Source organism: Rhinatrema bivittatum, chromosome 5, assembly GCF_901001135.1.
Source record: "Rhinatrema bivittatum chromosome 5, aRhiBiv1.1, whole genome shotgun sequence".
Lineage (NCBI taxonomy): Eukaryota > Metazoa > Chordata > Amphibia > Gymnophiona > Rhinatrematidae > Rhinatrema > Rhinatrema bivittatum.
The window spans coordinates 28,718,679-28,743,282 of NC_042619.1; the positions used below are offsets into that span (position 1 = coordinate 28,718,679).

Consider the following 24,604-nt stretch of genomic DNA (forward strand, 5'->3'; position numbering starts at 1 on the left):
TCTCCCGACATCATCTCCTGCTACTGTAGGGCCAGTTTCGTGGCAGCAGAAGATGACGTGTTGTGTTTCTCCTGACGTCATCTGCTGCTGTGGGGCCAGTTTTGTGGCAGCAGAAGACGACGCGTCGTGTTTCTCCTGACGTCATCTCCTGCTGCTGCGAGTCTCGCGGCAGCAGGAGATGACGTCAGGAAAAACGCGACTCCTGTTGCTCGGGGTTGCTACTGAGTGGGTCGGGCATGGGTTTGGTTTCTCTCTGTCTGATCCGATGTTTGACTTTGCAGGCAGGGTGAGGCGGCGGCTGCGGTAGAGGTGTTTTAGAGGGCCACTTTTTGCCGCTCCAAAATTCTGCCGCCTGAGGCCGCCGCCTCCCCCTGCCTCATGATAGAACCATCCTTGTCTGCACGAGAAGCTGCCTTGGGCCTATGGTGCAGCTGAAAGAGGGAAGGAGTAGGAGCATGTGTGCGTGCGGGGAGGGGTGCAAGGCTGAAAGCTCATGTGGGGGTGCCTAATACCATTGGGCCAGCCCTATGTAGCTCTGCCTTCTCTTCCATGCCACTTCAACTGAGAAGTCATCTTTACTGTTTTCATGTTATTTAACGTTTGTTCCTTTTTCATTATTCTACCAAAGCTATAATAGCCTTTCTTTTAGAATATTATTCTAAAAAAGTAATTTTTTTTTTCTTTTGCTGTGTGGACATCTTTTTGATGGTAATGAGGAAGGCCTCGATGCCAAGCTGTCTGCATCCGCGCCATCAAGCTAGATCTCCATCCTCCCCTTCTTGGATTCTGACAAAATGTATCGGCGGAGCTGGCTGCCACTAGGCCCCCCCTTTCCCAGCAAGGCTCTTTAAACTCCTTAGTGACTATCTCTCTAGCAAGCACTTTGCTTTATCTGCCATTTGTTTGTTTGTTTTAGGTGTCCCAAGCAGCAGCAGCCGCTGATGTCAGTGTTTGAACGGGGACAATGGTCATTCTTCGACAGGTAAGGTTTACCATCACAATCCCAACGCTGTCTCACCTGCTGTTCGAAGCCCCCCACGGTAGATGAGGGATGGCGAACTCCAGGCCTCGAGAACCACACGCAGGCCTGGTATCCCCAATGCCTCAGCGGGCGTTGTCTCCTTTCTACGTAGCTGTACCGCATGCATAAAGGTTATGGATCTTGAGTTCCAGGGTTGGCCGCCCGGGCACAGCTGGATAATTAAGAAAAGGGGGCCTCAAAATATTTTTGTTCTGTTGGACAGATTTCCAGCTGAGGGTATGGTACATTCTCGCTGACATTGTATGTTAGCCATTAAAAAGGTGGCGCTATGAATTTGCTGGGGTTGTGCAGGTCTGTTCCGATCCACTTGGACAGTAGTTTTGCTAGGATCATCTGCGTTTTGAAAAATGTTATTAAAATCTGATGCAGATATATAAAATGTGGATGTTGCTGGATTTTTAAAAACTTTTTGGCACAGGCACGATGTATGTAAAAATGAAGACTGACTAAAAGGGCCAAAACCTCACTAACATTTTTTTTTTTAAATTCCTTATTTATCAATTTTTTATAATTTCAAACAGAAAAGTTTTCCATCAACCATATTCTCTTACATCCTTTTGAGTTCAGATAAATGTTATAAGAAAAACAAATTTTTCATACATCTCTTAACTTTATAATAAACATACTTTTACTGTTAGTAAAGGCATAAGGTAATAGGGAGATGCAAGCGTTTACTAGAATAATTCATTATGTGGAAAATAATAAGGAGGTACTACCTATCTCCTTTATAAATCACCTGAATAGTTAGGTAATACTAGCCTCAACCATACGATTATCCAACAAATAACATAATATATCTCTTATTATCCAATCTCATCATACATTTACAGGGATATCTGATGTTTATTTGGCTCCCCAGTTGTCTAACCTCCTGACACATTCCCGAGAAGTTTCCTACGAGTCTGTGCTGCTCTTGTTGTATCAGGATATATCCATACTTTTTGTCCATAAGACAACTTCTTCCTATTACGAAGGAACAGTCTCAGGATTGTATCTCTGCCGGCAGGAAACACAAAAGATACAAGTAACGTTCCACGAAACTCCACCTGTTTCCAGGAAAGCAGTGAGGTCAGAACCAATATTCTGGGTTGGCACTGACAAAGCTAAATCATTCAAGTTCCTGGGAGTGGTAGCAAAATAAATCTTAGAAACTGGTGGTACTGCTTCTGAAGGCATCAAAGGGATATCCAAGAGGTACTTTTTGAATTGAGCCCTTGGAGGCATTAACTTAATAGATGGAAAATTTAGTATTCTAAGGTTCAGATACCTCAGATTCTTCTCCATATTTTCAGTTCTTTTCGTGGAACTAGCGTCTCCTTGAATCAATTTAGTTTGTACTTCCTGTAAAGATGTTATTTGCTTAGTCATATCTTTAATTTTAGCATCATGAGATTTTAACATTGGTTCCATTATTTGAATCGAATTCTGAGAGCCTATTTATAGCCGCAGTTAATGAAGAAATTGATTTTCCTAACATGACCAAAGCACTCCATATAGATTCCAAGGCAATCACGTTAGGCTTGGATAATTTCTCTATAGTGGGGCTATGGCTTACCCCACTCTCGCGGCAAACGTCCTCTACCCGTTTGGATTCACTTGGCGAGTCCTCTCCCCTCTCCTGCTTGTTGAACATTCCGCTCGGGCCCGGCGTGATCTTCTCTACCAGTCCGGCACTCGCTGCCTCAGTGCTGCTCTCCGGGGCCCCAGCTGAAGAGTTCACCATTGTAACTCCGGTTCCCGCCTCCGCCACCGATTTCCCTTCGGCCGAATTCTGCCGTGGCTCTCGAACCAGGTCCCGGGGTTTACTTAGGAACGGAGGGGAGGGAGTTTCAGGTGCACCCGGGCTTAGTGACGCTTGTTCATCCATGAGGGCCCCAGGGTATGTTCTCTACCTGGCCCCTCTGCGGACCCCTCTCCCGGTGTTGAGACGGTAGCCGGCGCGAAAAAAAACCCCCTCTATCGTAGGCTGAGAAGGGGTAGCGAAGGCTGGTGCAGAGGATTCCAGCTGAACTCTGCCCTTCCTCTTCGTATGCGGCACAGTTTCAGAAAAAAGGAGGAAAGGTAAGTTAAACCGAGGAGCCTGCCGAACGCCTACCTCTCCTTACGGCGCCATCTTGGATCTCCCCTCACTTAACATTTTTCTTTCCGTTTCTGTATCCACCTAGCTAAAGGAGAGACAATTTATTAGAAATGCGTGCTGCTGTAAAATGGTTTTGCAAAGCCACTGGGCTTGGTTTTGAGGTTGGTGCGAGAGGGGACACCACTCTGCTGTTTCCCGGGTCACCGCGATTTAGCAGGGCCGGTGGCAACTCATTGCTAAAATGCTGCCAATGATGGGAGCCAGATGTACAGCCCGGTAGATGTCACTAGGGATCCATCTGGAACACTCGGGGTTGAAACTCGGCTTATGAAAAGGAAATGTCAGCGGCACCGAGTGAAGAAACATTCCAAAAAGATTGGCCTGCTGCTGCCTTAAGGCTAAGCATAGAGCTCGTTTGCACTGTGGTACCACAGGTTGGGAGCTTTCTGTCCTCCAATGGCCTCTCTCTTTAGGGATTCCCTCGCTGTGGAGCTCCTTTTTAAGAAACTTGTGAGGTTTGCCACGCTGCTTGGACGGCAGGTCAAGAATTTGAACTCCAGTAGCGGCGAAATAAATGGATGGACGAGGCGCCAAAGCGTAGGCCGACGCTTCGGGGGCCCTGAACAGCAAAGTAGGCCCAAAGCTAATTTGTCGTGAAAGGGTTTCGCTGCCATTGCTGGAAGGGGACGCCAGGATGTCCGTCGCCGACAGCAGTGCGTGCTGCAGGGGTGGGGGGGGCCCGGATCTCGCAGCAGCAGCAGCAGCAGCAGCAGCAGGGAACTCTTTCAAGGCCTATTCAAGCCGAAGTCGTGCGACCTGTCTCTTGTACCGTTACCGTGGCGTCTTAAGCCATCGGCTTTCAAACCTGTCCTGGGGACACCTCTTCCTTCCTTCTCCACTGGCGTTTGCTCTCCGTATCGATGCTATGTGCAGAGAATGTAAAAAGAAAAATTAATTTTATAAATCTGCCCCTTCCACTCACAGAATTCAAAGGAAAGCAAACAAAAAGCCTAGGCCTAAACCCAACTTATCAGCCTTATGGAGAAGCAAATTGGTCTTGGCACCTCCTGTTTGGTAAACAAAGAGAAGTGTTCTGCAGGCCTTATCTCTCTTTTAATGCTTTCCTTTAGCTCTGCATAACTTTGGAAACCTTGGGGTTTTTTGTTTTTTTTAAAGTTGTTTTGATATAAAAAAGCAGCTTTAAGGCCCTAGCACTCAGTGAAGGAAAATTAAAAACCCGGGAAAGGCAACTTTTCTTGCTCTGCCTTAGAAGCAGGCAGGAGCTGCGCGTCTTTTGTCACCGCCGAGGCAAAAAACCCCAAAACAAAACGCAGACAGCGGTCAGGGTGGAACCAGCTCTGAAGCTGGGAAAGGAAGGCGGCGTCTGCCTCAAACGCAGGCCAAAAAAAAAAAAGTCCTTTGGAGGAACTCGGTGTTCAGAATTCAAAATCGGGTGAAAATGCAACCTTCGCTGACAGCAGTTTTAGGTAGAAAACATTTGAAGAGGGCTCTTTATGGGGTTCAATGCGGGGGGGGGGGGGGTGGCCTCCTTTCAGTCTGCCAGTCTCTCTCACTATCCTCCCAAATCTCTCTCACCGGCTTCCCCGGCACATCTCCCTGTCACATTACTCACTCCCACCTTACCACCCCCCACTGCTCACCCCCCTACCACCATTACTCTTCCCACTCCTTTGCATTCCTCCCTCCCCAAGTCTGCCACGTGTCCCTCTCTTCACCCTCTCCCATGCGGAGCGGCGGCAGGGCCAGCGGTTTGCGGAACTAAGACAACGAGTGCGTTCTTAAGGCACCGTGGCCATCAATCTCGCCCCGCCAGGGAGGAGCCAGCCACGGGACCTTGAACGTGTGCTCACTGGGGGCCGATGTCATAAGCTGCGCAGAACCTGCCGCGGGTTGTTTTTTTTTGCGCGGGTACTGGCGCCTGGTTTTCCGTGCCAACCTCACACGCGTATGTAGCAACGCGTTTAGCGCGGGAAAAAAAAACACCACACACGCTCGCGGCAGGTTTTCGCGCGAGTGCTCGCAAATGGCATGGAAAGGAGGCAGCTGTCTATTAACGGGCAATGCAGGGAGATCGGTTAGTGCGGGTTTTATAGCGCCTGGGTCAGGGCAGGAGTGACGTGGAAGCGCCTGTCTGCAGGCCTCTTTACCCCATTGCTGGCATTAGTTCTCATTAGGCTTTGTTGAGCTGCTTTAACCTTCCTTCATTTCCCGAAACGGTTTTCGGACGCCAGGTTGCGCGTCCGTAAAGTCTTTTCCCTCGCCGGATGCCCGGGGCTTCTGATCGCGATCGCTCCCTACCTCTGTGGTGGCTTTTGGTCCCAATCCTGGTCCCCCGGCGACGCTGTGGATCCAGGCGGCATCCGCGCTTTTGTCTGTAGCTCCCAGAGATCGCTGGTGCACCCATCCATGCTCCTGCTCTCCTTGGGTGGGGCTGATCCACACCGCGTGGCCCTTGGGCGCCCAGCGAGGAAAAGGCTGCATGGACACTCAACCACACTAATGCTAGCAATAGAGGAAAAGGGCCGATAGGAGCTGAAACAATTTACTTTTGAATAGTAGTAACTTAGAATCATTAGAAATAAGTCTGCAACATTTTTCCATTGATTCAGATGGACTGAATCAAATCACGGTGAACCTAGAAGATGTGGTAGGCCTGATTGACAAACTGAAGAGTAGTAAATCACCTGGACCGGATGGTATACACCCCAGAGTTCTGAAGGAACTAAAAAATGAAATTTCAGACCTATTAGTAAAAATTTGTAACTTATCATTAAAATCATCCATTGTACCTGAAGACTGGAGGATAGCAAATGTAACCCCAATATTTAAAAAGGGCTCCGGGGCGAACCGGGAAACTACAGATTGGTTAGCCTGACTTCAGTGCCAGGAAAAATAGTGGAAAGTGTTCTAAACATCAAAATCACAGAACATATAGAAAGACATGGTTTAATGGAACAAAGTCAGCATGTTTTTACCAGGGCAAGTCTTGCCTCACAAATCTGCTTCACTTTTTTGAAGGAGTTAATAAACATGTGGATAAAGGTGAACCGGTAGATATAGTATACTTGGATTTTCAGAAGGCGTTTAACAAAGTTCCTCATGAGAGGCTTCTAGGAAAAGTAAAAAGTCATGGGATAGGTGGCGATGTCCTTTCGTGGATTACAAACTGGCTAAAAGACAGGAAACAGAGAGTAGGATTAAATGGGCAATTTTCTCAGTGGAAGGGAGTGGACAGTGGACTGCCTAAGGGATCTGTATTGGGACCCTTACTTTTCAATATATTTATAAATGTTCTGGAAAGAAATACGACAAGTGAGATAATCAAATTTGCAGATGACACAAAATTGTTCAGAGTAGTTAAATCACAAGCAGATTGTGATAAATTGCAGGAAGACCTTGTGAGACTGGAAAATTGGGCATCCAAATGGCAGATGAAATTTGATGTGGATAAGTGCAAGGTGATGCATATAGGGAAAAATAACCCATGCTATAATTACACAATTTTGGGTTCCATATTAGGTGCTACAACCCAAGAAAGAGATCTAGGTGTCATAGTGGATAACACATTGAAATCGTCAGTTCAGTGTGCTGCAGCAGTCAAAAAAGCAAACAGAATGTTGGGAATTATTAGAAAGGGAATGGTGAATAAAACGGAAAATGTCATAATGCCTCCGTATCGCTCCATGGTGAGACAGCACCTTGAATACTGGGTACAATTCTGGTCGCCGCATCTCAAAAAAGATATAATTGCGATGGAGAAGGTACAGAGAAGGGTTCCCAAAATGATAAGGGGAATAGAACAGCTCCCCTATGAGGAAAGACTAAAGAGGTTAGGACTTTTCAGCTTGGAGAAGAGACGACTGAGGGGGGATATGATAGAGATGTTTAAAATCATGAGAGGTCTAGAATGGGTAGATGTGAATCGGTTATTTACTCTTTCGGATAGTAGAAAGACTAGGGGGCACTCCATGAAGTTAGCATGGGGCACATTTAAAACTAATCGGAGAAAGTTCTTTTTTACTCAACGCACAATTAAACTCTGGAATTTGTTGCCAGAGGATGTGGTTAGTGCAGTTAGTGTAGCTGTGTTTAAAAAAGGATTGGATAAGTTCTTGGAGGAGAAGTCCATTACCTGCTATTAAGTTCACTTAGAGAATAGCCACTGCCATTAGCAATGGTAACATGGAATAGACTTAGTTTTTGGGTACTTGCCAGGTTCTTATGGCCTGGATTGGCCACTGTTGGAAACAGGATGCTGGGCTTGATTTCAGCGCATGTCTCGTTACATTGGCCCCACTGTGTCCCCATGCTGACTGACTACAGCTGGGTCCTCTCCTTTTTCTGGGCAGCAGGCAGATGAAATGGGTCAGAACATCCACATGTAGCGTCCCGCTTCAAGCACTGGCTCTTTACAAGAGTGATTGATAAAAAGAAACAATTATGGTTTCTGGTCATTTAATTCAAAAAAAGTAGTGGTCGCTATACTATGTATACAAACTAGCAATGTTTGTAGGACCGACACTACGCCAGCTAATCACTTTCTTATAGGCTGATTGTCAGTGAGATCCACTTTTTATGTATTTTTTTGACCATTTGTTTAAATATCTGCACGTAAAAAAGTCCAGCGACTGTTTTGATGCAGTGATGGCGAACTCCAGTCCTCGAGTGCCACACACACAGGCCAGGTTTTCAGGATGTCCACAATGAATATGCACGAGATTTGCATGCACTGCCTCAATTGTATGCAAATCTATCTCATGCATATCAATTGTGGATATCCTGAAAACCTGGTCTGCTTGCGGTACTCGAGGACTGGTGTTCACCATCATTGGCCTAATGCAGGGCTTCCCAAACCTGTCCTGGGGAATAGCAGAGCAACGTGTGAAAGAAAACAAAGAACAGCCATGCTTCTGGTGGACCAATTCTGTTCATGGTGTGGAGCAATAGTGTAGTGGTTAGAGCAGTGGGCTGCGAGGCCAGGGTTCAAAACCTGCTGATGCTCCTTATGACCTTTGATCAGCCTCTTTACCCTTCATTACCTCGGTGCACCTCATATACACTGTAAGCCCTCTTGGCCATGGCCCCACCAACTGTTTCTGGATTTGCAACTGGCTTTGAGTTCGGCCTTTGGAAAGGTAAAGAAATTAAATCCTAATTCCAAATGGATAACACATGTACCTATAAACTACTTCACCCCCAGTTATAGCGAGAGAGTAAGGCTGACCAATTTCTGCTTGTAGGCATTCAACTAGGGCTGATGCTTCCACTAGGGCAGGGCTTCCCAAACCTGTCCCGGGGACCCCACAGCCAGTCGGCTTTTCAGGATATCCACAATGAATATGCATGAGGCACATTTACATAAACTGGGTCTCCATGGTACATGTGTTATCCATTTGGAATTCAGATTTAGTTTCTTTACCTTTCCAAAGGCCGAACTCAAAGCCAGTTGCAAATCCAGAAATAGTTGGTGGGGCCATGGCCAAGAGGGCTTACAGTGTATATGAAGTACACTGAGGTAATGAAGGGTAAAGAGGCTGACCAAAGGTCATAAAGAGCATCAGCAGGTTTTGAACCCTGGCCTTGCAGCCCACTGCTCTAACCACTACGCTGCTGCTCCACACCATGAACAGAATTGGTCCACCAGAAGCATGGCTGTTCTTTGTTTTCTTTCACAGGTTGCTCTGTTATTTAGACACTTGTGTACAGTACAAGCACATCAAAGGATACCACGATTTTATCCCCTTGTTTTTTGCTTGTGATCCACTTTTTGCAGATTTTTGTCATGCTTTAACGTCATTGTGTAAAATCTAACAATTTTAGTAAGTAGCACATTCAAAACAAATCTATTCATCCAACGCACAATTACGCTCTGGAATTCATTGCCAGGGGATATGGTTAAGGTGGTTGGCGTAGCTGGGTTTAAAAAAGGTTTGGACAAATTCCTGAAGGAGAAGTCAATAAACTGTTATTAACAAAGTAGACTTAAGCAATAGCCACAATTTATCACTGCGCAATAGGAGAATAGGATCTAATTACTAGAGATGTGCTTCAGTTTTTAATTTCGTGTTGGGCTTCGTTTCAGGGCCCCCCCACGGGAATTTCGTTTCTCCCGCGGTTTGGGTTTTTTTTTCCCAGGGGCCCCGATTTTCGGGTTAGTGCGCGCTAACTCCCGATAGTGCGCACTAACGTGGTAGAGTTAGTGTGCACTATCTGGAGTTAGAATGCACTAACCCGAAAATGAATTTTTTCCGAAATTTCAGAAAAATTTAAATCATTTTTCGGTTCTCCCGAACCATTCCGAATTAGGCAATTTCGTTGAACAAAGGTATTTGTCACCTGGATTGGCCACTGTTGGAAACTGACCCAGTATGGCAAATTCTTATGTTCTTATGACCTAGAAATGGGAACAAGTGAGGAGGGACCAAATTTGCTGATGATACCAAAGTTTTCAAAGTGGTTAAATCACAAGAGGATTGTGAGAAATTGCAGGTGGACCTTGCAGTACTGGGAGTCTGGGCACGCAAAAGAGAAATGACATTTAATGTGGACAAGTGCAAAGTGATGCACGTAAGGAAGAGGAACCTAAATTGTAGCTACACAACGCAAGGTTCCAAGTTAGGAGTCACCATCCAGAAAAAGGATCTTGGTGTCATCAAGGATAATACGTTGAAATCTTCTGCTCTGTGTCTGGCGGCAGCCAAGAAAGCAAATAGAATGCTAGGGATTTTTAGGAAAGGAACAAAGAATAAAACAGAGAATATTGTAATGTCTCTGTATCACGCCATGGTGCAACCTCATCTTGAGAACTGTGTGCAGTTCTGGTTACTACATCTCAAAAAATATATAGCAGAATTAGAAAAGGTACAGAGAAGGGCGACCAAATTAATAAAGGTGATGGAACCTTTATTAATGGGGTTCCCTAAAAAGGTTAGGACTCTTGGAATCTATCTGCCCCTTGCGATCCCTTATAAGGAAAGCCTAAAAAGGTTAGGACTCTTCAGCTTGGAGAAGAGAAGGCTGACGAGAGATATGACAGAGGTTTATAAGATAATGAGTGGAGTGGAATGGGTAAATACAAATTGGTTGTTTACTCTTTCAAAAAGTACAAAGACACACGATGAAGTTACTAGGTGATGCATTTAAAACAAATAGGAGAAAATATTTTTTTTTACTCGACGCATAATTAAACTCTGGAATTCATTGCTGGAGGATGTGATAAAGCTGTTAGTGTAACTGGCTTTAAAAAAGGTTTGGATAAGTTCCTGAAGGAAAAGTCCATAAACCATTATTAAGGTGGACCTGAGGAAATCCACTTCTTATCCCTGGGATAAGCAGCTTGGAATCGATCTGCCCCTTGGGATCCTGCCAGGAACTTGTGATCTGGATGGGCCTCTGTTGGAAACAGGATACTGGGGGATTTTGGTCTGACCCAGTATGGCAGCTCTTATGTTGCAATGGCTTGCATTCTTGGATAGTTCTGAATTTCCCTTTCCAGGGTCATTGATGCAGTGGTCTCCCCACCTCCGCCACTGGAGTTGTTGCCCTGTTCTTCTTTATTGTATGTTATCTCGTGTCTATGTTGGCTTTGTTCTCGTTCTCTCCTGTTTTACCTCTGTAGCCCCCGTCACATTTTCCAAATTGAGTACAGTACATTAGAGGAGGAGCACGAGAAGGATCCCCTGTGGATAATTGCGGGGGGGCGGGGGCCTTGTGAAACGTGCCTGCCTCTCACAAAAGCTTGAATAATTGATATCTTCATCCAGGGTGATCCATGCATTAACGGGGATCCGGACAGTAATGCAACGTTAGGAAATGGACTGTGGTACCAGGAGCCATCCCAAGGGCACATTAGCATTTAGATTGAAAGGAACCACCAGTGAATAGGTTGAGGCATCCATCGGCCCCTGTGCTTCGGGCAGCTGACATTTTAACAGTGCCTAATAGCACCAGGCATCCAGATGCTTCCACTTAAATTTATGGGGCAATTAAACCAATGCAGCAGCTGTATAAAGATGAAGTGTCCAGCTAGAAAAAAAGAAAATGCTGGTGCCATGTCAGGGAGCTTATAGCCGAGAGACAGAAATTAGTTGCATATTAGACATCGCGGCTGCTGTCTGCCAGGTGTAGAATTGATGGAGTCTGTTTTCGGTGCCTGAACGTGCGATAAACCCGGCGTTCTCTCTACAGTTCTTTAAGTGGCACTATTAGTAAGGAAACGTTTTGCTCACCGAGAGATCTGACCCATTCTAACCAGAGGAAGAGAGTGTTAGCTCTGGAAAGCTGTCACTGATGTATAAAAAGGCATCAGCCTATATTTTGTGGTTGCTGTTGTGGGGTTTTTTTTTAATTTTTTAACCTTTATTTTTCTGCATTCAAGTGGACCAATGGGTCAACCACACACTGCTTTATCCAGAGATCGGAGAGTGGGGGAGGGTTACACGAGCAATTCCTTCGTACAAAAATCAGCTAAGTCGGCTCGGGACCGGGCTCGGCTCGGGACCGGGTTAGAATGTGACAGTGACAAGGAGCGCAAAAAACTGAAGAGGCAAAAGATTTTTCCAAAAAAAAAAATCAGACCCAAAAATATCAGGAAAAAATAGGCTACATGCACAAAGCTTTTTTTTTTCCATGCCTTAAAGCTGTTTATTTTCTAACAACATTTTTTTCTGACTTGGATCGGTTTTTTATTTGTTGACTTTTGTTTTTTTGGGCTCTGCTACTTTATTTATTTATTTATTTTTTACTATGGCAAAGGCTACATAGGTCACTCTCTGCCGCAGGAGGTCACTGCAGTACCCAGCTGTCGAAAGGAAGAGGGTGAGAGAAAACCTAGGGCAAAGACTGCCGGTGATTGCCATCAGGGTGCCCGCAGGGCTCTGCTTCGGGTCTTGTTTGTGAGAGCCTGGCTCGGCCCGTGATGTGGGGGGAACTGGAGTTTTATGCGGGCTTGAACAGGATGTGACGCGTGATGAGAGAGAGAGAAGGGAGGCCTGGCAGTGTGGCAAAGAAAATACAACGCAGCTAGCACTAAAGAAGCAGAGTGTCCGTCCAAGTTTACAGGTGCATGTAACCCTTGATTGGAGAGGTTTAAGTCCCAGGGGCACACAAACTAATGTATTCCTTCGGGGCTGCGCCGGCTAGCACTTCTCCCTTAACTTTACTCTCTCTCCCAAGGGTGGAATCTTTTGGGGGTGGGGGGGGGAACTCTCGTTTATGGCCCAGGCAGTGGTGTGCTCCTTTCTGTCAGGCCGATTCAGCGAGAAGCGCGGGAGAACGGGCGATCTGTGTTGAGTCGCCCGCTCCCCCAGTGCACGTCCAGTCATCTCTCCTGGGCGCGCGATCCTTGGGCAGGCGTTAATGTCTGAGCGTAAAATGTGTGGATTGGCCGCACATTTTACTTTCAGTATCCCGGGTGAATAACTAATAGCCTCATCAACATGCATTTGCATGTGATGAGCTCTATTAGTTTCCAGGGGGGCTTGGGCATGTGTTTTCGACGCGCTAAACCCCGAAAACCCGCGGCCAACCCCGGTGTTAAACAGTGCGCTTGGCCGAGTGCACTTTACAGAATCGACCTGTGTGCGTGCTGCATCCCAAGGGGTGAGGTGTTGGAATAAACCAGGCAGGGTACTAATATTTTAACAATTAAATTAAAGTCCATTTATCAATGAAGGTGAATCTACAGCTGATTGATGTACAGAGGTAAGTTTCTTCTTCCAGGTAGGTGTCCTTTATCTCAGGTATCTGGGTAAAGCTTCCTGTGGTGATTTTAAAATGCACAAAGCTTTCTCAGCGAGCGAAATGGGAATCCTATTGGTGGGGTCCCCTCAAACATGAAAAGTCCTACCCGAGTCCAGTTTATTCACGGTCATCCAGCCTTTCCTGGTCTCATAAGGTGGAGATCCGGTTGGGAATCTCCAGAGATCTTGGTCCACACTTCTCGGTCTTGGTGCCTGTGACTTCTCTTATGGGAAAAGTCTTTAGAATGCGTGAACCAGGCTGTCCCAGCCCTGGATCCTCATGGGGCAGGGTGAATCAAAAAACTTCCCCACAAAACAATATAGGAATACTTGTTTGATGCAAGAAACATTCATTGACTGCTGCTTCCCTGTCATTGGTGCTTGCCCCATCTAGGGAGTAGATTAGGGTTCACAGGTCTTCAGCCGGGTCCATTGGGTGCAGGGAAGCCTTCCCCAAAGGGTGCAAGGTTTAAGAAGCCGTCCCTTCTGTCAGGGCTGGATACATATTGGCCATCAAAAATCTCGTGCAGAAGGTACTGGCACTGGTCTTGCCCACAAAGGGAGTAGAGTGGAGCTCACAATGTCTTCAGCCCTTTGGATGAGACTCCCAGGAGGGAATATGGCCCAAACATCTATCTCACTGCAACTAATGGGAGAGGTATCCTCCAGCAGGGAGTGGACAGTGAGAGACCTCTTCACAATTAGAGTAAATGATGAGGCTGGGAGTCCTTACAGGGAGCAGAACAAATGCATCCTCACTGCTCTGAGGCTAACTGCACTGAACTAGCTGCACTAAAATGGCTGAGGCAACCCTCCAGGTTGGGAGGGGTTAAAAAGGATGGAAGGCTCACAGGGATGTTGACTGTCTAAGCAGGGCCCTAGGGCTATCTAGTGGCTGACCCAAGGGGGCACCACATGCATTTTATACCCAATCTGTAGCATAGCATGAAGAAACCTCTCTCCGGCAACCTTCTAAAAGCCGTCTAAAACTAAACCCCAACAAAACTGAAATACCCTTTCTAAGTTCGATCGCTAACCCTTCAAATGGTCCCCCTGCACACCTTCTCTTAAACGGCACTTCCATACCAATTCTCACTAAAGCTCGGATTCTGGGAGTCTTACTAACCTCAGCTTTGTCTATGTCACAACTCAGTTCTTTAACTGTCAAAAACTCTTTCTTTAAATTGCATCTACTCAAACGCCTACGCCCGCTTTTATTTTTCGTGACTTCCGTTCTGTCCTCCAATCCTTAACCTTCTCAGGATTGGACTACTGTAATGGTCTTTACTTGGGGTTTCCTGACTCTGCAATCCAACCTTTACATTTTATACAAAATTCTGCTGCCCGTATCTTACTAGGTTCTCCTGTCAAAAGTCATATCACCCCAACGCTATGCTCTCTACATTGGTTATCCATCAAATTTAGAATCCTTAATAAAATATTGTCTATTGTGCACTCACTATTACATAATCCATCCTCGATTTGGCTCAGTTCCATTCTCCGGATCTACAAACCATCTAGGCATTTAAGATCTCTAAACAAAAATTTACTAGATATCCCTTCAATATGTCTAGCTCGCTTAGATATCACCAGGAAAAGAGCTTTTTCAGTAGCAGGTCCATTATTATGGAACTCTTTACCAACTCCTCTTCGTCAAATCTCAAACTCCAAAGAATTCAAGAAACCACTAAAAGCATACCTATTCTCAAAAGCTTTTGCCATCTCCGACACAAACCTCACTTAATTCCATTATACACAGTCGTTACCACTATTTTATTTTATTACTCTTGTTTCTTTTATTTTCCCTTTCTTGATTTTAATTAGTTTTTAATATTATCTTATAATGTTTTCTATTTTATTTTATATAATTTTATGTATGTAATTTTTCTTCTCTTGTTTTTCATTTGTTTTTGTCTTGTAATTTATTGTAAACCATTTTGTCAAATATTTTATTGCTGAACGGTATATAAATAATTTCAAATAAATATATAAGGGGTGTACAGGCAGAGTCTTTGAAGGTCTTAAATCAAGATATATGAAGGTACCAGGTGTGTGGGTGTTGAGAAGAGGAGGTCCCATTACTGACAAATGGCTGCCAAACTCTGGAGGGGAGGGTTCTGTTCAGTGGATCCCACAACATTTCTACAAAGGACTTTTGGTGGGGTTTGGGAAGAGTAGGGTGTCTGGCCCAGCAGGACCCTTGGTAAAATATCGGGTAGGAGAATGGGACCTGCACTTCACTTTTTTATAACTCTGTGCCACTTAACCGGTTATATTCTGAGGCAGAGCTAAATTTATTCGGTTAACATAGCCAGATATAGCTGAAAATCAGCTAAGTTAGCTGGATAACATAACTCCACCCCAGAATGCCCCTGGAACGCTTCTAAGTTATCTGGCCAGATAAGTGCCCAAAATATTTGAAAGTCAGCATTCGGTTGAATAACTCACAAGCTATCTGGCTAAACACCTTTGAATATGAACCCCACAGGGGCTAAGTCACATACACAGTCACAAATTACTCTCTTCAAGCCCCATTCTTCATCAGCAAGGGTGGGTGGCAAGAAAGGAGATTATCCTCCAGGACCCAAGGTGTTAAATGCATCAATCACCATGTGCATTTAAAAGAACCAGAAGGACGATTGATTGGTTTTCCAACATTAAGTCTTTACTGAAGCACTTGTGCAATAAAATGAATCTGACACAAAATATACTTTTTCTTAGCCTCCAGTCAGATGAATCCAGAACAAGTGGGTTATGCACCTCTAACAGCAGATAGATATGGAGCAAATTGATGTCACAGTATATACACCCCTGCAGTGACATCAGCCTGCCAGTATTCTCCGTCTCCAGCAGATGATGGACGTGCATCTCCCTACTGGGGATTGCTTCGATTTGAAAAAGGAGAAATAAGGAAAATAAATTTGCCCCACTCTCATGCGGTGATACCAGATGGTCCCTTCCTCAGTTGAGAATTCCTGAGGTGATTTCCGTGGTCCCTCAGATGAGTGCCTTGGTCCTGTAGCTGCTTTTTCAGAGCACACATGCGTCCTCTTCAGCATACCCTGTTGTCTCGGTGGAACCCGCAGTCTCTGGACTATTCAATTTGGCTCCACCTGCCAATAGAGGTCTCCTCCCGACTGCAGTGGTGGCTACAGCCAGATCATCTAAGGAAGGGAATTTTCCTAGTACCACCGTAATGGCTAGTACTGATGATAGATGTGAGCCTTCATGGTTGGGGAGCTCATTGTCAGGAGCTGACCGTACAAGGGTGCTGGGATGCAGAATAGTCTCTCTGGAATATCAATTGTTTGAAAGCCAGAGCAGTCTGGCTGGCATGTTTGCGGTTCGGCAATAGGCTGCAGGGTTGAGTGGTCCGGATAATGTCAGATAGCACAACGACTGTGGCTTACTTAAATTGGCAGGGAAAAACCAAGAGCCAACAAGTGTCGCAGGAGAAAGAACAACTTATGGAATGGGCCAAACTACATCTCCAGATGATCTCAGCCTTGTATATAGCAGGAAAAGACAATGTAAGAGCAGACTTTCTCAGTAGGGAAAGTCTGGACCCTGAAGAATGGGGACTATCAAATAAGACGTTTCAGATTATTCTGGATCATTGGGGTCTCCCGTTTCTAGACCTGGCAACTTCTCGCAATGCAAAAGTTCTGCAATTTTTCAGTGGCAGAAGAGATCCAAAGTCGCTGGGGATCGATGCCGTGGTGCAGGAGTGACCAGAAGACAAGTTGCTGTATGCTTTTCCTCCATGGCCCATGTTGGGAAGATTAGACCGAAGAATTGAGCGCCACAGAGGGATGGTGTTCTTGGTTGCTCCAGATTGGTCCAGGAGATTGTGATATGCAGATCTGCTGCGGCTCCTGGCAGAATCGCCCCTTTGGCTTCCAGTGCACAGGGATCTGTTGCGGCAGGGTCCCATTCTTCATGGTATGGCCCTTGAAAGAGCTCACTTGCTGAAATGTGGATGCTCTGCGGCAGTGATTTCCAACTTGCTAAGAGCTAGAAAGTTCTCCACTTCCTTGCCTATGTGCAGGTTTGGCGAGTGTTTGAGGCCTGGTGTGAAGATCAAGGTACTCTTCCTTGTTTGGTCAAGATTCTGCTCATTTTGGAATTGTGCAGGATGGCTTGAATAAAGGCTTGGCACTTAATTCCTTAAAGGTACACTTAGCAGCTCTCGCCTGTTTCAGAGGTCAGGTGAATGGTGGATCCTTGTTGCCGAGCTGCAACTTGGTCCTTGTTACACACTTTTTCCAGGTATTATCGTCTGGATGCACAAGCTCAGGAGGCCGCAGCTTTGGCACATGCGGTTTTGACTGGACTGTGGGCAGCCTCCCACCCTTTTAAGGAGTAGCTTGGGTACATCCCACTTGTTCTAGATTCATCTGATTGGATGCTAAGAAATGAGAAATTACTGCTTACCTGATAATTTCCTTTTCTTTAGGACAGTCAGATGAATTCAGCTTCCCTCCCATTGGCTGCCAAATGGTTGTATTATAGTCTTCCTCCATGGCTACATGTTACAGGGATTACTGGTAAGTGCTCTTCCAGTCCCTAGACTAGTGTTAATACATTCTTGTCTGAGCTCAATGTTGCCTGCTTTCTGAGTACTGAAATGGTTATCTGTTTAATTACATTTTGCTGGTCTGCCCACAGTTGCTTTTGAAGAGAATACTGGCAGGCTGATGTCACCGCAGGCGTATATATACTGTGACTTCAGTTTGCTCCGTCTCCATTTGCTGGTAGAGGTGCATAACCTACTTGTTCTGAATTCATCTGACTGTCCTAAAGAAAAGGAGATTATCAGGTAAATAGTAATTTCTCATTTCTTTTGGTAAATCCACAATCCAGAAATAAATACTTGAATCAGCACGTGTGGGCCTTCCTTGTCTGTTCCTGGGGTCCTCCTCATTCCTTTCTGAAAGGAAAGGAATGAGGAGGACCCCAGGTATTCCCACTGGAATTTGGGGACTATCAGGACTCTGTACCATGGACGTTCCCTCCATTTTAGAGTGCCTGATAAATAGTATCTGATTAATGCTGTAGCTCTGGTGGGATCTTTTCCTTCACTTCCACTCTTCTTTTTCCCTTTGTACCAGAGAGAGGTCCCTGCTTGACTCTCTGGTGCAAAATAAGCTGTGAGCAAGCACCCGGTGGGCGTCATTTCTTCTCCTCTCCCCTGTTTCCTCCGCATACTGAAATTGCCATCATCACCTTCTTCAAGAACTTTTACCGTGTGGGGCCACCAGACTCTCTTGGGCCGAGCAAATCAGATGGGAAATATACAAGTTCCCTAACTAAAAGAGAAAATTCCTTTCAGAGGACAATACAGAATAAAGATGAAATCAATCAGAAAGTCTCTTAAATCCCCACCAAGCCATGTCCCCACTGAACTGGGCCTAGGATTTTGATAGGAAAGAGGGAACTGAATCTTAAAACCCCCCCACTCCTCTCCCTTAAACTTTCAATTCAAAAATCTGCTCTACAGGTCTCTGCCTTGTGTGCAGGAAGTAATCAAGGCAGATGCCCCGCATGGGGGTGCAGTGGCAGAGATGACACATTCCTTATTCCTACTCCAGATTCATAGCCCTTCTACAGGGCCGCACCTTCGTAGGGATCCTAATGGGGCATCGCAGATTCACACATTCTCTGTGCCGTAAATTGAAAGGAAGGAATCCTTCTGACCAAGCACTAGAAGCTTGGTTCCCCTTCTTTGTCTTCCCTCATACAGTTTCTATACATTTTGACAATCGTTTCTCCCCCCCCCTCATTTCTTAATGTCACTTGCTGGCGCAGAAGGTTTTGTTTATTCAGCGGCCTATGTTTTGTTCTAGTTACGTGTGATGTGGTCTTAATGTCCCTAGAGTAGGATGAAGAAATCTATACAGGTCTGACATCGCCTACCGTGAGTCAGCACCGGTCATATGACCATCCAGAACTCAGCCTAGGGAATTCCAGCTGCAGCATGGAGGGGGTTGCTGAGATTCATCTGTCGGTGTTAGCATTCGTAGGTTAGGGGGGCCTTGGCCCGAGGTGAGAGATGGTCCCGCCCACGGGGAGGAGCCCCACTGAGCTTCACCATCGGAAGGCGAGGTCTGAGCTATAGGTGACACAGCCCAGCGAGTACAGGAAGAGCAGGAGACTGGGGTGTGGGTGAGGTGAGCCAGAATAGGTCCCCCTAGTGGTGGAGTGCTGAACAGGCCCCGAGGAGCGGGGAATGCAGGCAGGGTATGGAGGAGTGCTTGCGAGGGCGACACCAGGCGGTAGAGCCACAGAGAGAGTCAGCACAGGAAGAATGACGTAGGCTTACCCGGGACATGGGGAAGCCTAGGGGTCTCTGGCAGTGCAAGAGAACTCTACCCCGAGGAGCCCGGGAGTACAGTACAGTCTCAGAGATAGGCAGGTCGCTACCCTGAGGAGCGGGGAGCAGAATGTAGTAACAGAAGTATACAAGGTGCTGCCCCGAGGAGTGGTGGGGAGCGTGGCTCAGTCTCAAGTTCACAAGCACTACCCCGAGGAGCGGGGGTGCGGTTAGTCACAAGCGATGGCAATGGCCCGCAGAGCGGGGTACACCGAAGTAGTGTCTCACAGGTAGAGTAGAGCGGCAATGGTCCGCAGAGCGGGATACACCGAAGTGGAGTCTCACGGGTAGAGTAGAGTGGCAATGGTCCGCAGAGCGGGATACACCGAAGTAGAGTCTCACAGGTAAAGTAGAATGGCAATGGTCCGCAGAACTGGGTACACCGAAGTAGTCTCACGGGTAGAGTAGAGTGGCAATGGTCCGCAGAACTGGGTACACCGAAGTAGTCTCACGGGTAGAGTAGAATGGCAATGGTCCGCAGAGCGGGGTACACCGAAGTAGAGTAGAGCGGGTAGAGTAGAGCGGCAATGGTCCACAGAACGGGGGTACACTGAAGTAGAGTCTCACGGGTAGAGTAGTTCCTGGAGTAGCCCCGAGGAATAGGGGAGATGGCAGACAGCGTCCGAGGTGCCAGGTCCTCCGAGGAGCTGATAGCCAGAGACAGGAACAGGGCCCCCGAGGAGCGGGTACCCGAGAGTGCCTCACGCCAGGTGAAGCAGGAACCAGCATCCGTAGCAAGAACAGGACGAGCAGGATTCAGCAAGGAGAGAACTCGTTGCCAGGTCGCTTAGAGCCAGGCCCCGATGGTGCTTAGGAGTCCAGGGCTAGTGATGTCATCAAGGGGAGACGCCCCTGAGGTTCCCTCCCTAGCGTCCTTAAAGGAGGATCATGGAGCACGCACGTGCGCGCGCCTAGGAAGGCCCGGGAGAGACATGGCAGTCGGCGGCGTCCTTGCTGCCCTGGGGAGTCCTGGGACAGAGCCATGAGGGTCGGAAGTGGCTGGCCACAGCCTCGAGTCTTCCCAGAGGAGAGAGGGCAGCGACGCACGAAGTGAGTAATAGCGGTTGCAGCCGTCTGCGACCGACGGTCATAACAGTCTGCTAATTGGAGCTCATCCACGCCCCAAGTACAGACACTGCACTATTTAATTTTTTAATTCCACCATTTGTGACTGGTCGGCCACTTCAAAGCAGACTCCATTCGGGTACTGTAGGTATTCCCCTCTCCCCAGAGGGCTCGTAATCTAAGTTTATACTGGAAGCAATGGTGGGCGAAATGACTTGCCTCGGGTCTCAGGGAGTGTTGGGGGGGGGGATTTGAACTCTGGCTTAGCTGGTTCTCCGCCTGCTGCTCTAACCACTAGGCAACCCCCTCCACTTCCTCATGTAATAGAAGACGTTAGAGCCCAACTGGATCTCCTTCTGCCCAAGGGAATTCAACATTAAAATTACGAGTTACCACATGACCAATGGATGTTGGAGTAAAGGATTGGAGATTGCTTACATTTTTTTCTGGAAGGATTCCAAGCTCTTGGGGAAAGGAATTCGGCCCTCTTGATTATAGCTGAGGGTCTAGATGTCAACTAGAATCCTGTCTATTTGTGAAGTGGTGGATGTCTGCTGTCACCCCCACGTTTTCTGTTATGTGGGGTGACAGCAGACATCCACCACAGTTCAGGGTGAATTTTGTGAATGCTCTCTGCACTGTAGGGAAGGTTCTGCAATGGTCACAGATTCTGGAGGGGTTTCTGACAGCGTTCAGGGAAGACAAACCGTATCCCATTCTCCAGCAGTGGAGTTTCACCCCCAGGTCTGCTATACCATCTGAGCGACCACTGACCACTCAAGGATCCTATAACCAGAACAGCGTATACTCCCTGACCGGCTGTTTACACACATGTCTTCTTCCTACCTTTAATTCTACTGTAATTCAAAAGTGCAAACCGCACGAATGGAATCAATGGAATTTACAACTTGACTATAAAACTTTGGGGAGTTCAGCTTATTGCTTCCATTTTTGTCCAAACTGTGTTTAAATAGATAACGTAATGCATTCTATGATTTCACAAGCTGCAATTCAACTCTATAAAGTTTGCTGTGAACTGTACTGAAACCTTTACCCAGCAGAAATAAGTAACATGCACGTACAACAACAAACACGCCCTGTACACTGTCTGAGGATACATAGAAATGGACAGTTAGGAAAGATCATAACCTCAAGACTTGGACTGATATCCTGCAGGCGATCAAGTTGTACAGGCGATTGCTGGGAGTTAAAACCTTAGTTAGAGAACAGTGTAGACGGGAACAACTGGCCAGACTGGGTGAGCCAGCTGGTCCACGTCTGCTATCGTCCAGAATATTGTTACTATGCAACTGCAGTACTGCAGACCTTAGTCAATGTCAGCTCTAGCATGGCTAACGATCCACTTTTCCAATCCAACACGTTTCTAAATTCATTTACCATTTTTGCTCCTCCCACCTCCACTGGGAGGCTGCTCCAGGCGTGCACCTTGATTTCCATGAACAAATGCATCCTTATTCTGCAGTCTCCTCCCTTCCAGTCTCATAGTATGAAGCCTTTTATTCTGAAAATCCCTTTACACCGAAAGAAATGCTTGTGTCTTGCATAGTCCTGTTCTCCATCTGGGTAGGTCTTCAAGTCGCACCTCGGAAGGCTTATAGCACAGACTGCGTTAGCCTTTGACTCTGAAGGGTGGGATACATTTAAACATGCTTCTTTGTTAATGTTTTGTAGAATTTATCTATGCAAATTCTTTGGGGAAAATCAAAAAAATCTTTTAAATCAGCAGTGAACATTTCCATGAGTTCTGCAGGCTTGTAAGCCGATCACATGTTAAACGCTAGAGGGCAGCCTTAGTCCTTGTGGAAAGAAATGCTATTGTAAAAGTGCATTATTCCTCACAGTCAGGCCAATACAGTACAGTGCGCTCCAGCGGAGCACATTGTTAACCTGCGATTGGACACGCGTTTTCGATGCACTAGTGTTACCCCTCATTCAGTAAAGGGTCGAAAACGCACGTCTAACCCCCCCCCCCCCCCCCGAACCTAATAGCGCCCGCAACATGCAAATGCATGTTGATGGCCATATTAGGTATTCCTGCGCGATTCAGAAAGGAAAATGTGCAGCCAAGCCGCACATTTTACTCTAAGAAATTAGCGCCGACCCAAAGGTAGGCGCAAATTTCTCCGGGCACCGGGAAAGTGCACAGAAAAGCAGTAAAGACTGCTTTTCTGTGCACTTTCTGACTTAATATCATGGCGATATTAAGTTGGAGGTCCCGAAAGTTACAAAAAGTTAAAAAAAAAATAAAAAATTTGAAGTCGGCTCGCGGGTTGAAAACCGGATGCTCAATTTTGCCGGTGTCCGGTTTCCGAACCCGTGGCTGTCAACGGGTTTGAGAACCGACACCAGCAATATTGAGCGTTGGCTGTCAAACCCGCTGACAGCCGCCACTCCTGTCCAAAAAGAGGCACTAGGGACGCGCTAGTGTCCCTAGCGCCTCTTTTTACTGCTGGCCCTAATTTGAATAGTGAATTGCGCGCACAGGAGAGCGGGCGTTCGCCCACTCTCCCGCGGACTTTACTGTATGGGCCCGAGTGTATTCTGTGCATGGATTGCATCCCTGTATTTCTGTGAGGCTAATGGGCTGAAGCCATGTCACACACATGCACATAGAGGACCAGATTCAGCCCAGGGCCTCAAATGAAGTCTCAATGCTGGTTTATTAAAAGATAAGGGAATAACTTAAACATTCCCTGGACTAAAGAAACAGGCAACTTCCAACGAGATGGCAAACACTCAAAGCTGGAGCAAGGTTTAAATCCAGCCCAGGAAATTTTCCACAATAATTTCCTTCCACGGACAGACGTGGAAGCCTTGAGGCAAGGCTTCCTCAAAGCTTCAGTACCTTCACATCATGTAGCATCAGTATACACAGCACAAAGAGCTCATGTGTCTTCCACTGGGATCCCACACTGTCTCGTGGCCTCCGATCCTTCCCCCAATCCCGCAGAGCCCAGTCCAAGACTGGCTAAGGCACTTTTTTTGCCTTAGCAGTGCTGCGCTGTCCTTTTGACGGTGCGTTTATAGGTGATGAGTATTCCCCTCTTGCCTTTTCTGTTAAACCTGTATCCAGCTAGTGACTTTGCAGAGCGTTACCTTAGTGCTCATCAGGGTGGTTCTGAAAACTCTCCTTTTTCCAGAAGGCTATTGTCCCTGCCTGCTATCAAAAAAACCGTGTGCGCTGTGTTGTACGCCACGCATCATCCTCTGCCCAGTGCAGGCAAACGTGTGGGGATCAGCTTGAGGCAGAGGAGGAGACGAAACCCTTCAGCCGTGTTGACAGCATCGCTTGGATTGGGAGTAAATATTTCCGCCGGCTCTTCCAAAGCTTATGTAGATTTGTGTTCCTTGGGCTCGGTGTCCCTACTTTACTGATTTGGATGTGCCGAGTCTCCTCCGCATTACTAGCAGAGATCTGCAGTGAGGAAACATATATTTTATTTCTTTTTCACATTTCTGTACTGCCCCTGTTCCAAAACACAGACTCGGGGTGGTCTACAGCATAAATGAAATAGTGCTGGCCCAGGCAGACCCAATCTCCTCCTTCCCTTCACCTCTCCATACGGATATTCCTGCCCTCCTACCCCGCAGCACCCTGACCACTTTAATTAAAAGCCCTCTGCTGCCCTACCACAGGGACACAGCAGGGGGAGAGTTCAAAGGAAGGCCCACAGGGGTCTGAAAACTTACGAATCCCCATTCACTCTCCTCAAATTGATCTGCCAAACAAGTGTAGCAGACTTAATATTTTCAAATAAAAATGAGATCAGTGCATCCACAATATCATTTTTGATTGCACGCCGAAGGCTCGTGTGGTGGAGCAGCTGCTGTTAACTTAAAATATCCCGTCACGCCTACATAAAAGTCACTGGTAGGATTTCGTGTCCCACTGGGTCCACCGACCTCTGGCACAGCCGTCACAAATGTTCCAATGAAGCTGTTGGGCAGAAGCATTTCTGTACGTGGTTATCGAGATCTTCCCAGAGGCTTACCAGTTACTACAGAATAAAATTGTTCCAAAATGAACACGTTCCGTAGTGCAGTTTTAAATCACTTAACCGTTCAGAACATGGAGGGCCAGATGCACTTAACTAAAGGAGCTTTTCCCATTTATTGTCCATGCGAAAAATGTTGAGCCCATCTGGCTCTCAGTGGCCAACTTCTTACCTGCGTCTTTTCTTGCTGCTAGGAGTATATCCTATAGCTGATAGTGAAAGAGAATTTTCTGATACGGCACTGTTTTCCCTGATCTTTTGGTAATA

General features: G+C 46.6%; 1 protein-coding gene across 3 annotated transcripts in view; it reads left to right on the forward strand.

The window, feature by feature from the left end:
• Positions 1-24,604, forward strand: part of MYO7A (myosin VIIA) — a 284,107-nt gene that overhangs the window by 46,969 nt on the left and 212,534 nt on the right. For all 3 annotated transcript variants that reach the window (XM_029602172.1, XM_029602173.1, XM_029602174.1), the window contains exon 2: positions 917-982. In XM_029602172.1, the coding sequence (XP_029458032.1) occupies positions 965-982 (18 nt within the window). In that variant the 5' untranslated portion in view covers positions 917-964. The remainder of the gene's footprint in view (positions 1-916; positions 983-24,604) is intronic.